A 13211-nucleotide genomic window follows, 5' to 3' on the forward strand; every position below is an offset into this window, starting at 1 on the left:
TCTGCATGTAAGGTGCAGAAAAAAGAAGAATAAATATCAGCTATAGAGAAGTCTGATGGCAGTTGGGTCGAACAAGATCTTTAGTCGTGTCATTCTACATTTCACTCTCCTGTACCTTCGGCCGGAGGGCAGGAGTGTGAAAGGTCCATGTTGCGGGTGGAGTGGTAGATGTTCTGCAGCACGGTGATCCTCTCTGCAGTCTTTACCGCTCATTGCAGTGGTCCAGAGAAGTGGTGCTGCTGTACCACGCAGTGATACAGCTGGTCAGGATGCTCTCAACAATGCAGCTGAAGAAGTTGCCGAGGATCTTTGGCAACATGCCGAACCTCCTATGCCTCCTCAAGAAGTACAGTCGCTGTTGAACCCTCTTGACCGTCTGCGTGGTGTTGAGGTACCATGTGAGGTCGTCGCTTATGTGGACACCCATCTTTTTGAAGCTGCTCACCCTCTCAACCTCAAGACCTCAGAGGAGCAGTACCAGATGAGATCTCCTCTCCTCATGTCCACAATCATCTCCTTGGTCTAGTCCGTGTTGTTGGTGAGGTGGTGGTCCTCACACCACTTCACCAGACTGGTCACTTCCGTCTGCGAACTTTAGAACGATGTTGTCCTCTTGGGAGGTGACAGGAGTTGGTGAACAGGGTGTAGAGGATGGGGCTGAAGGCACATCCCTGTTAAGTGCCCATGTTCATAGTTACGCTGGCTGAGGTCTTATTATCTATGCTGACACACTGGGATCTGCCAGTCAGGAAGTCCAGGAGCCAGTCAGAGAGGGTGGGGTGCAGGCCAAAGGTGGACATTTTGTGTCTGACTTTGTGGGGTATGACGGTGTTGATTGCTAAGCTGTGGCTACGGCGTCTGAGGTGGTTCTGTTGGGCCTGTACGCAAAATTGCAGGGGTTCTACGGTTTTGGAACGTTGTTCTGAATGTGGTCTGGCACCTCTCTCTCAAAACACTTCTTCATAAATTAATTCATAATTTATCCTCTATTACACAAACAACACAATGCACCGGAGGAATGGTATATTGTCCCAACCACGAAAGAAGAGTGGACAGGTAAATAAATAAGTCAAGAAAGTAAAGAGATAGAGGTAAAGTTAGTAGGAGCTACTGCGACAGGCTGCCGTCTTCCAGCGCCATCTTGAATAATGCTGGTGATAATAATTCCACCAACACCAACTTTCCCTTTTTCCTGTCATTGGATCAAAACCCAGTCTCCTGTTGAAAATGGATGGGTTGGTTCTGTAGAAGGTGAAGGCTGAGAGGGAGAGACATGGTTAAGAACTTTTAGCAGATTATTTCCATAGCTAAGTTGCGCTTCCTCTAAATCGTGTTAGTAATGGAGCACCCATTGATCTTGACCATGGCGTCTGAAAGTTTTCCCATGATTATCTGGAATGGCAATAACTGCATATTGGAAGAGGGAGTCATTTGTATTTCCACTAGCACCTCTGCTAACCATAGCTTGAATGAGTCTAGATTTAATGGTTCTATTCATTCTTTATAGGTCCCATTGGATGTGCATAGCAATCAATTCATTGCACAAAATTTTACAGTTTTAGCATCTTCCCTTGTGGTAGGATAAGAGTCGACCCATCTACTGAATTGGCACACTATTACTAGTACATACTTTACTCTTCCTTCTGCTAGCATGTGAGTGAAATCTATTTGTAACAACTGAAATTGTTAAGGAATGTGTGGAAGTAGTTTTGTCAAAATCATTCCAAAATCTGATCCTCCCAACTGCATATAGTGTGTGGATTTTTGGAGGAAGTCAGCAAATTCAGATGGTTTTCGCCTTGCATCAGGACATTGTGAAATCAGGTACATTATTGCATTGAAATCGGGCGGTTTCAGCAGGACTTTTTCCCCAACCAACAAAAATGGAAATGCCTATGCGTCTGTTTCTTGAGCACTATCTGTATCCTGCTTCTCTACTTCCCAGCAATTCAGCCCCCTGCTCCCTATGCCATATACCTGTTCTCCTGTCATATAGTAACTTTGCTACTGCCTTGCAGGTTATCTACTCTAACTCATCCAACTTGTCCCTTGCATGGAGACCTAGATGGAGTTTCTCTGCCCTTGGCTGCCCTCTGCTGCTCATGATAGCTGCACATATTTCCTCATCCATTTCATCATCGTTCTTACTTACTGTGTCTTTCCTGATTGCTGGGGCTAGTATAAAACCCTTATTCTGCTCATATACGCCTATATGCATACGTATATATATATAATACTATATATGTATATATATACACACACACACACACACACACACATACACACACGCACTCATTGCTCAGTCTTTTTCAGGGCAGTCTGAGAACTCAGGGGCAAGTTCCTGGTGTTATTATAACAAATACACGCACAGTTGAGCCACCCCTCATGCCTGTTTATGTTTTCATGATTGAAAGCACATGTAAAATACAATGTACAGTACAATAAATACATTTTAAAAAGGGGGGAGGTCACATGGCACAGGTGATGAGAGCAGTCCTCTTGGAACCAAAAGTTCCAGCTTTGATTCCAGACCTACTCCTAGCCTGTTTCCTCCAGGTTCGCTGGTTTCCGTCTACATTCCAAAAACATGCAGAAATTTCCTTGGAGCCCTTAAATTACTGAGACATTTGGATGAGAATGAATGGTTGTTGGTCTCTAAATGTTGCCCTGTGATTGACTGGCACCAGGATGTACCCCGCCTCTTGCCCATTGACAGTTGGGACAGCATCCATTGCCCCGCAACCCTGGTTGCAGGATAAACAGTATAGATGATGTACGAATAATAATCATACTAATGATAGCTCTTAAGAGCAAAGCCTATGCAAACTAGCACAATGTTTATCTTTTATGAAGTTGTATATAACAATCTCTTTCTTCACTAGCATTAACTCAAGACAATGCTATCCTAGAATCAGATGGGTCATGCAATGGTTTACTCCTGCACACCTAAGCATAGGGCCAATGTAGCCTACAGGGAACACAGAAAATAATGGCTGCGTATGAAACTACAGTTCTTTTAGAGCAGTGCTTATAATGGAAAGTTGAGTTACATCATAACAAGGTTGTCAATTATGGGATGCGGCCCAGCCAATCATGAAACATGAAACACAATACAATTATTCAAACTCGCCTTGATGATATAATAATTAAATCTTTTTTGGGGGGGGGGGGCGATTTTGATTTTGCATCTCTGTCATTGAGTAAATGTAGCATGTTTGGAGTCCGCAGGGAAAAGACGTGTGACCATCAGTGCTTGGCTCAGGTCCAGACCCAATCCTTCCTTTTCCTGGAAAAACACAGATTATATGCAACTCGTATTAACTAAAGCAAACTCACTCAACATTCTATACGATTTATACACTTCATCATTCTGAAGGACTGTTTTTATGTAAAAGGAATTACTTACTAGCAGCTGCAAAATAACATATTTTAGATTTTAAAATAAAAATGCTCTGCAGACCAATGGTCTACAGGGCAAGTGGCATTGATGACAAGTGGCATTTATGACAAGTGGCAGTTTATTAATCCAGACCACTAACTTTTCTGATACAAATTTATGCCCCTTTTTGTAATTGTAAAAGAACGATCCACACAACTACTCACTGCTTTGTACTGTAGAAACATATCTTTGAATGCCATAAAGTCAGTGAAAGTCAGCAGAATGTCGAGGATGTCACCTGCCACCTCCTCCTTATGTTGCCTGCAGATAGGGAAGAGTTGTTTCGTTTAGTGGCCTGGGGAGCTTTACTGGATTTCAGGCTATGTAGAGCAAATTGTTGTAAACCAAAGCAATGTTTGCAGGATAGGGGGATCGGGACTTTCACTATCACATCTTACATTAGAAGCTGTACAAAGCCATTCATGTCAAAGCCAGGAATTCGGATCATTAGCTGCTGCTCCAGATGTTTCTCGAGTAAATTGACCTGAAAAAAAAATCACAAAAATTGAGAAACAGGCCGATATACATAACATCATTGTACAATTAATGGGAAAAGAAGGACTACTGTACTACACAAAGTTTTGTACATCAAAAGAAGAATAACAACAAGAAGAAAAGTCTGTTATGAGACGCAATATTTTACCAATGCAATATGTTCATCAACTCACATATTCATTGAATATTGCCATGTAGCTGAGTTTATTCTCCTCAGAGTCCTCAAACTCCAGATAGTGTTTCTCCATGAAGTTTTCCTGAACCTGCCTGAATTCCTCCTCTAGAAAGAAAGATGAAATACACACATCACTTGTCTGTGATTTTGTTAATCATGTACTTGTTCACATGAAAACATATATAGATTCCATGTAGATTAATAGTAATGTTTAAATATTTTCAAAAAGCTCTGTTGAGGATACAGGTGGTCAAGGTACATCCAACTAACTGAGATTTTTGTTGTAATTGCCTTGCCAGGTAAATAATCTTTATTCAAGCTTCTGCACCTTTTTTTATTAATAACACAACGCTTAGCAACATCGTGAAAAGTGAGTTTCATCTTACCCATAATGATGTTTTCTATGCAGCCAATAACTGTATCAAAAGCTGTGTCTGCAACTGAGGAACTGGAGGAAGAGAAAAAGAGGTTACTCAAACTGAAGCAAACTATTCTTTGGTTAATTCCCAAAACAACACCACAAAAGTAAAAGATCGGATTAGTTTACAGGCTGTTGACAGCTAATAACATTATAAGCACCCATACAGAGTTGTGTGGTGCTCACATTTTGAACACCAACGCATTAGTTCTTTCACTTAATTTTAAAAAGTCATTACAAGGGTCTGTAAATTCGACAGACTGGTAGGGGCACATGGGGAGCTGCCTCAGCTAGAAGCAAAGAAACACTGGGTCTTACTGTTTCCCATTGAAGACACTGTGAGAGCATAGGCTCATAACTTTTAACCCATTTGTGTTCACTCACAAGGCACAGACGCTAAGGCGGGACAAAATATTTCCATGACAAGCTTTTTCAGGATTTCTTTTTCCCTATGCTCAATCATTTTCAAGGTTTTTCCACAGTGCATGGAAATCCTCTGATTGCTATCAAAAGAAAACAATTTACTATGTATCCATCCATCCATCGTCTGCCCCTTATGCTGCACTCAGGGTCATGGGCGATGCTGGAGCCTATCCCAGCTGTCATCAGGCAAGAGGTAGGTTACACCCTGGACTGGTCCCCAGAGTTTCGGATCAATAAGTGCAATTCCCATATAGACTGACATCAGTGTGTTTTGCCTGTGTGACACAACACTTCCCCCTCTACAGCACTGTACCATTAAAATGTTCTTAAAACTATGTGACATCGCTGTGTGCATCCCTTTGGGGTTGTGAAGTATTATCAAAGCAATATATTAAAACATTGGCAGCACAGTGGCAAAACGGTTAGCATTTACTTGCACATAGGAAGAAGGTAACTGGTTTGATTATGACTATGGCCTCTGTTTGGAGATGCATTTACTGTATGATGGTTATGGTGTTGTTAGTGGTGGAGGGGTGTCTTTTAATTTCTTCCACAGTCTCAAAACATGTATTTGGCTAATCTAAGGCCTTAAGATTGTCCATAAGTATGAATTAGAGACTGCATGGATATGTGGCTCCAAACAATATAGACAATGAATCACTGAATATCTTGCAATATTTACCTGCAAACACCTCCCTCAACAACCCACCACATGTTGTATTTAATGGTATTGTTTTTAGATTTTTGCAATACCCATTCCTAAATACCTTGTATAAAAATATTACGGTATTGAAAATTCATCTTTAAGCATTGCATTGCACACTGACTCCTGGGTAAAAATGGGTAGGGGGGACTGTATTTTTCACTTTCTTTTCCCTTAGCATGCATTTAAGATCTAAACACAGGGTCAACACGTTTGACTGCAGGAAAAGCCAAATTAAAAATTAACACATTACTTTAAAATATACTGATACAATAAATGCTTTGACAGGGTGACTGTCTGAGTTTCATCCCAAGAACTAAATTGTAATTAGAGACAAATCTAGATTTGCCCTGTAGCTATGACTGTAACCTACGTGGACACTGCAAAGTTTTCTTCATCCTCACTGAGTATGTATCCAATGGTCTCAGCACAGCTCCTGACATCTGGCGAAAGAGAAGAAGCAACATATAAACACCGATATGCTGATATATTTGAAACTGCGCAGCATCTCCATCGTCTCTGAGGTTATCCCAAGACCAGATTTACTTGCAAGGATAGAGGCAGTCAGCACTCATCTTTGTTGTCTGCATAATTATAAATGAGGCCAAGTTATGGACAATCCACAATCATGTATTACTGACGTTCTCATTTCAAGGATTATGTGAGCATGTGAACGGGATATGTTTTGTTATGGACCTTTCTTGTGGTCTAGGTGACGATGAAAAAAGTCCACATTTCCATTTTCAGAAATTGTGGAATGTTATCTATAGTCTGGATTTGAGTCTCTTATCATTCCTGAGGCCATTTGGTAATTTAATTTTAAAATGCTGTTATGTGTTAAAAGGATTTGTGAGATAACTTTCTATGGTCTTGTGGTATTTTAGTCAGGGAAAACACCCAGTTGATGGTAAAACGTCAATTTAATGAGCAATAGCTGTTGTTGACCACAGCCACGCCACACAAGATGCAATACAGCTAACTGTTCCCACTCAATTCCAGGTAAAAAAAAAAAAAAACAGAATTAATTGCACCCCAAAACCCAACCCACAAAATTCCCAGCAACCCCCAAATCATACGAAAACAAGCATCAACATAAACCCCAACATCTGTTATTTAAAAAAATCCTTAAAACTTTGGAAATATCCAAAACTATACAGTGTTATGACTGATATTCCTTTAGATCCACCGAGTAAAATACATATTGTATTCCCCTTGCCATTTCTTTATTCAGTTTTTTATTGTTCACTTTTATTGTAATTATTATTAGGTTTATTATTTTAATTTATTATCTATCCCCCCCCTTATTTCTAGAATTAAACATTTCTCACAGGCCTTTAATCCTGTTTACGCTTACAGTTCATCGATTTCTTACAAAATGAATGTCCTTATGTTTCCTCATGCCTGTACATATCATTGACATTCGATTCAATTTAGCCATGTTTTTTTGTTCATGTGTTTTGTCTGTTTATACTATATTAGTTCAATAAAAAAATTTAACAAAAAACAAAACATTCGTGACTCGCTACAGTATTTTAAGCAGAAAGTAAGGGGAGAAACAAGTATATCGCTGAAACTAAAAATAGAAGGTTTAGCTCGCATAATTACCGAAACGATGTGGACAAAAATGAAATGTACTGCGCTGTGAAAGAAATCTGTCCTTTAACGGTCTCTCAACCTGCTACATTCAAATCAACTGCCTAGCATGTAGCTAGCTAGCGTACTGCTTTAAAATGTAGCAATATAACGTGTAGTTACATACCCTGTTCCTCAATGTCCATATTACATGAAAAAAAAATGTTAACTAAAAGGTATGCGGCGGGCGTGTTGTCAAGGAAACTGTAACAGGAAACGTTTCTAGCTGAACCAGGAATAGATACATCGAGAGAGACGGAGCAGAGGAACAGCGCCGGAGGTTGAGAAAACTCTTAGTGGCCAAATCTTAAAATTGCAAGCATGGCGTCCGTCACGTGATACGTGACGTAGGGGATTGACCTCTACAGCAGGGGTCAGGAGCCTTTTTGACTGGGAGAGCCATAAAAGCCAAATATTTCTAAATATATTTCATTGAGAGCCATATAGTATTTTTAACGTATAATAAATTAAATATGTCTTACTTTCAATGCGACCATTTGGTGCTGCATGGTTTTGTTCGAAGTGGCGCTTTAAACTTGACCGTTTCATTGATGCAATATTAGACATACCGCAGATCCAAATGGAAATTCCTCCCCCATCGTCTTTATTAATTTTCGTCATCTTTTCCGTTACAAGCGTTGACGCAGGTAAACTCGTTGAGCATCTGATAAAATTTCTTCACAACACAATTACCCCCACTGTCACTCCAGGGTATCTCAATTCTGGACAGAAAATGCAGCAACTGCTTTAGATGAGATGAGATGAGATGAGAACAACTTTATTTATCCCGAAGGAAATTGTTGTGCCAGAGTTTCAAGCAAAAACATAACAGTAATAGAAATAGTAGGAAGAAAATGTATGTAACATTTTATTAGAAAATGTTTTACAGAAAACTTATTCCCTGGATGTCAAATCGAAAATAATATTTTAAATAAATTTGATGTTGTATTGCAGGCTTGTGTGGCGTGGCTGTGGCCAACAACAGCTATTGCTCACTAAACAGACGTTTTACCCTCCCCCGAGTGTTTCCCCGACTAATATCTACAATATCTACTACATGAATTCATTTTAACACCATTCAAGCAACATTTAGCAAACATTAGGAGGAAAATCTTTGCATTACCCGATTCCCAACATGCATACCTATTGGTGAAGGTGATATCAGAGCATGTTTGGGCTTTCAACTGGGCTACGTGCTACCTGTCTAACGCGGCCCCTCTCGCCCATTCCACACCCACGGCTCCCATGTTGTTGATGACCGATGTGTCTGACATTGCCGTTGGGACTGTGGTGGAATAGCGGGTGTTGAATGCATGGCGGCCCCTTGCGTTCTTTAGCTGCAAACTGCAAGATAGCAAGTGCAAATATAACATTTTTGACAGGGAGTTATTGGCCCTGCATTTGGCATTTCTGTTTGCTTGTGGAGGGACACGCCCTCACAGGGTATGTGGATCACAAGCCATTGACTTTCGCCATGTCTAGTGGCCAAATGGCTGAGCCCTGGTCTGCTCACCAGCAGCAGCACCTTGCAGCCGGGCATGTGGCTGGGAAGTCCAGCACGGTTGCAGATTGCCCATCGCAGGTGCACCTGTGGCAGCCCTCTAGCCGTTTACGATTCCGGCACTTCGGCCACGTTCATGTCAACCAGGCTTTGTAGGGCTTTATGCACCTGCTCACCATGGTTGATCGAACCAGAAGTGGTCCCGCTTGAGGCGGGTGAGAAGGGTTTTGTGGATGTGGCCAGAAGCAGGGAGCAAGTAACCCTGGATCGTCTGAAACCAGCACACAGGGTGGCTGATGAAGTTGTGTTTCCACCCCAGGTTCTCCGTCGTGGTCGCCCTCCATCCTCAAACCTGCCAGTGTCTCTGCAGGTCCAGCGTCCAATGCCCCCAGCTGAGGGTCAATGCAACCGCTATGGCAGGGTGATCGGGTCTCCCGTGAGGGACTAGTTTGTGTTCCAGGGTCCCTACTGAGTGTTCAGGGGGAGCAGTGTGATGAACACTAAGAGGCGTGGCTTCTTACACCATGGGACTAGTGGTATTGGCGTGGATATTATCACCCCCTGAAGTTCAGTCAGCTGTTGTTGAAGTTTGATGAATAACGTTAGAACTCCTCTTTGTCTCCGTAATCCTTCTTTCTCACACCACAGCAACAAGTTTTGCAAGATTGTAATCTTTTACAGAGCAAGCTCTGTTCTGGCTTTCATGGCTGGTTTATACCCATAGACGTCACCGCTGTATTGATGATATTAGTTTAGACATTGAACAAGAGTGATACCAGTGCCTTCAGAATGTACACTTCATTTTGATAATGCTGCCTACATGGAAGAATGCTGTTCACCAAGTAAAGGTGGGTTAACAAACATCATACCACTTTGTAATTCGTTAGTCCAAGTCAAAACAACCTGGAGCTGAACCCCCTCAAAACTGTGGCAATGACAGCAGACTTCAGGAGGAGACCCAACCAAACATTACTGTGGCTACTATGGAAACCTTCAGGTTTCCAGGCTCCATCATCTCCCAGGACCTTCAATGGTCATCAAACATAGATTGCAGGATCAAAAAGACCCTACAGAGGATACATTTTCTGTGCCAACTCAGGAAGTTCAACCTGCCTCAAGAGCTGTTTCTACACTGCAGTCATCCAGTGAGTTATCTGCATCTCCATTATCATTTGGTTGGATTTAGCCACCAAACAGGTCTGGAACAGACTTGAGACAGACAGCTAGGACTGTGGATGGAATAAAACTGCCCTGTATTCAGGACCTGTACTCTTTTAAGGTCAGGAACTGGACAATGAATATCACTGTTGATCCATCACATTCAGGACAGGACATGAAATGTTTTCCCTTCTCTCCTCTGGTGGGATTTACAGGATTTACAGATTTCTGCATGCCAGTACTAACAGATAGGAACAGCTTATTCAGCTAATCACATAAATCCTCCACTTCACCTTACATACCATATCGTACATCAACAATAACATCTGCACCTGATCATCACTTGCATTATACAGATGGCATCTCAATCTTAATGCAGATGTTTTATCATCTACAGTTGGCTCACTGTACATAATGTGATACATATCCTGGATGTAAATAATGTAATACTGTATATACAGACGTGATTATCCATATTTTATCTCTTTGCACTACATCTCTGACCACTTTACTCATTGTTACTACAATGCAATTAGCATAAAAAAAGAAATATGCAGCGTGTATTATGTCCTGTTGTCCAGTCATGGTTCATCTTCATGTCAGTGCAAGGTATATCCCAAAAGTGGTGCAAAATTCCTTGTATGTGAGAGTATACTTGACCAATAAACCTGATTCTGATTCAGCTGTAAGAAATCAATACTCCTTTTTTTCTTCCTATCTGATGATAAATTTGTAAGATATCCAATTTTTTTAAATTGCTTTTGGAAATAAGTATGATTGTATGTTGACTGTTGAGAGATGTACTTCCAATTATCTGTGCTTCTGACCTGTTATCTTGCTTACATTTACTTTCCACTCATCACACCTACTTGACAAATGTTATCTAAGAGATGACTAATTTACAAAGAGAAAACTTTCAAGCAGTTGAGTCGAAGTTCCAAAAACTCTTTACTAATGATTTACTGGCGGGGTCATACAAGTGAATGTAATCTAACAGGTAAAAAAAAGCTCCTCCAGAAAAAAGAAAGAACAAGAGAACAGTAAAACAGAAACATACACTTGTATGGAACAATGGGGACGAAACAAGATTAACATATACAGGTGGAAGCAATGACAACTTGGCAAGGAATATTGCCGACACGGAAGATTAAATAGAGAAACTGAGTGCTGATTATTGGCACGAAAAGAACAATGGACCTGGAAGACCATGTTACATAAAACAGAGTCCTGACACTACTGAGAAGTGGCTCTAGAATGGAGAGAGGGGTTGGTGGTCAATTCCACTGACAGTTACTTTCCAAATGGATGACCAGCAAAGCATTACAGAACCTACAGTGTTATCACTCCTTGGAATAATTCCGAATTTTTTTCCCGGAGCAGAGGCTCTTTAAGTAGTTTTAAAAACAAGTGACATGTGGCATGGCGGCACAGCGGTTAGTGTATCGAATGCACAGCAAGAAGGTCCCTGAAGGTACAATTCCGATGGGGGCCTTTCTGTTTGGATGTTCTCCCGTGTCTGTTCTTCTGGGATTTCAGGTTTCCTCCCACAGTCCAAAAACATGCAGCAGGTTAGTTGGAGACCCTAAATTGCTCAGATGTATGAATGAGAGTGAAATCCAATGAATAAGAGTTCATGGGAGACCTTAAATTGCCCAGAACTGTGAATGAGAGTGAATTGTTGTTTTTCTCTATATAAACGTCCGTGATAGACTGGCAACCGATCCAGGGTGAACCCTGGTTATCCCCCAATGACAGCTGGAATAGGCTCAACCCTGCAATCAGCCCTGCAAACTTGAGTGGAGAGTAAGTGGTATAAATAATGAATTCGATGTTTTATTTTTGATTTTTATTAAATCTTTATTTAACTGGGCAGATTAAGAATCTCACCAGTCACTGTCCATCAAAAAAGAAAAATAGTAGGCCTTCCATGCTTTGATTATTGCAAGTGGATGTCCTCCAGCTCTCAAAAAGTTAAAAAATAAATAGGAAGCAAATTTGAAATCAAAGATGAGAAACAACTGTTTGAATAAAAAGCAAGTCAATATGACATACTGATACAAATGTCTTTAAGAGGACATGCAGGATGAAATGTTTCTTTTTAAAATAAATCAACAGATAACATCTGAAATTTTTCAAGAATCTTAGATTTAATCATTTAGGATTTTACATACTGTGACTCATCTTATCAACATGATGATCATGGTGTGTTCACTGACTATTTCAGTGACTGAAGCCATAACTATTTTGTTTGGGGAAGTTGTAAGGAGTATGATGACAACAGCTAATTTTGGGTTTGATGAATAGTGGAGCATATGTCTCTTGTCATTCATACATCTATAGAGAGAAAGAGATGTATAATGGCATATCATTATTGCAGTAGCTTGTAAAGGTAACAACATGTTTACTATTTTTATTTTACTTTGTTAATCCATTGTGGGAAATTATCTCTGCATTTGACCCATCATGGATGAACCATGATCAGTTGGCAGCCTCTTACAAGTGCCAGGGAACGGTTTTGGGGTTTAGTGTCATGCTCAACAACACTTTGACAGGCTTGGAAGGGCACGAGAATCAAACCAGAAATGTTCTGTTTCAAGAGCAACCACTCTAAATCCCTGAGCCACGCTGCCCCTGACATCTCTGCAATTTCTTTAGTTATGAAGAGTTGACATGATGTAAGGGACATGCAGTCAGGAGAAGCGGCCTCATCTGTTATCATAAAAATAATAATAAACCAAAAAAATTTGAATATATCAAAAATGCATCCGGTGATGTGTGTTATAAGTATATTTTGTTTGATTCCAACAATTTAGTGAAAATCAATAAATTTATGTTTATCCAACTCAAAGACAGGGACAATGTGACATGCTTGAGCAAAGATCAAATTTTTGCAGTATTGTTTAATGTAACCATTGTACTGTTTTGTTTTTTTTTGCTTGTTTGTGTGTTTATTTTTGTTTTTAGTCTGATATCGAATTGGTTAAGAATGGACTTGACTCATTTAGGATTTAAAGTCTATCAAAAGTGGTTGGCTTGGACTTTTGAGCATCAATACCTGAGACATACATGGGGCAAACAAAAGGATTTATGGCTGGTTACTGTTTGAAATATTCAAACTCCAGCCATGCTACTACAGAAAAAAATTTATTTTAAAAATCATATTAATGTATTAATGTTTTAAGTATGTTGTAGATTACTCTGTTGAAGGGGAATAAAGAATTGAATTGAAAGAAACACATGGCCATAAGAAGCCTACGGTAATCCAAC

General features: G+C 40.3%; 1 protein-coding gene across 1 annotated transcript; it reads right to left on the bottom strand.

Annotated features, from left to right (window-relative positions):
• Window positions 1-2371: 2371 nt before the first annotated feature.
• arl2bp (ADP-ribosylation factor-like 2 binding protein) lies at window positions 2372-7516 on the bottom strand. The gene is made up of 7 exons (XM_086163309.1): window positions 7413-7516; window positions 6027-6096; window positions 4496-4557; window positions 4108-4214; window positions 3838-3923; window positions 3604-3700; window positions 2372-3286 (listed from the first exon to the last, which is right to left on the bottom strand). The coding sequence occupies exons 1-7, from the start codon at window positions 7429-7431 to the stop codon at window positions 3194-3196; spliced, it is 534 nt and encodes a 177-aa protein (XP_086019435.1). The 5' UTR covers window positions 7432-7516; the 3' UTR covers window positions 2372-3193.
• Window positions 7517-13211: the final 5695 nt, after the last annotated feature.

Source organism: Fistularia commersonii, chromosome 17, assembly GCF_037954325.1.
Source record: "Fistularia commersonii isolate RoL2024-O1a breed Wild chromosome 17, RoL_Fcom_v1.0, whole genome shotgun sequence".
NCBI lineage: Eukaryota > Metazoa > Chordata > Actinopteri > Syngnathiformes > Fistulariidae > Fistularia > Fistularia commersonii.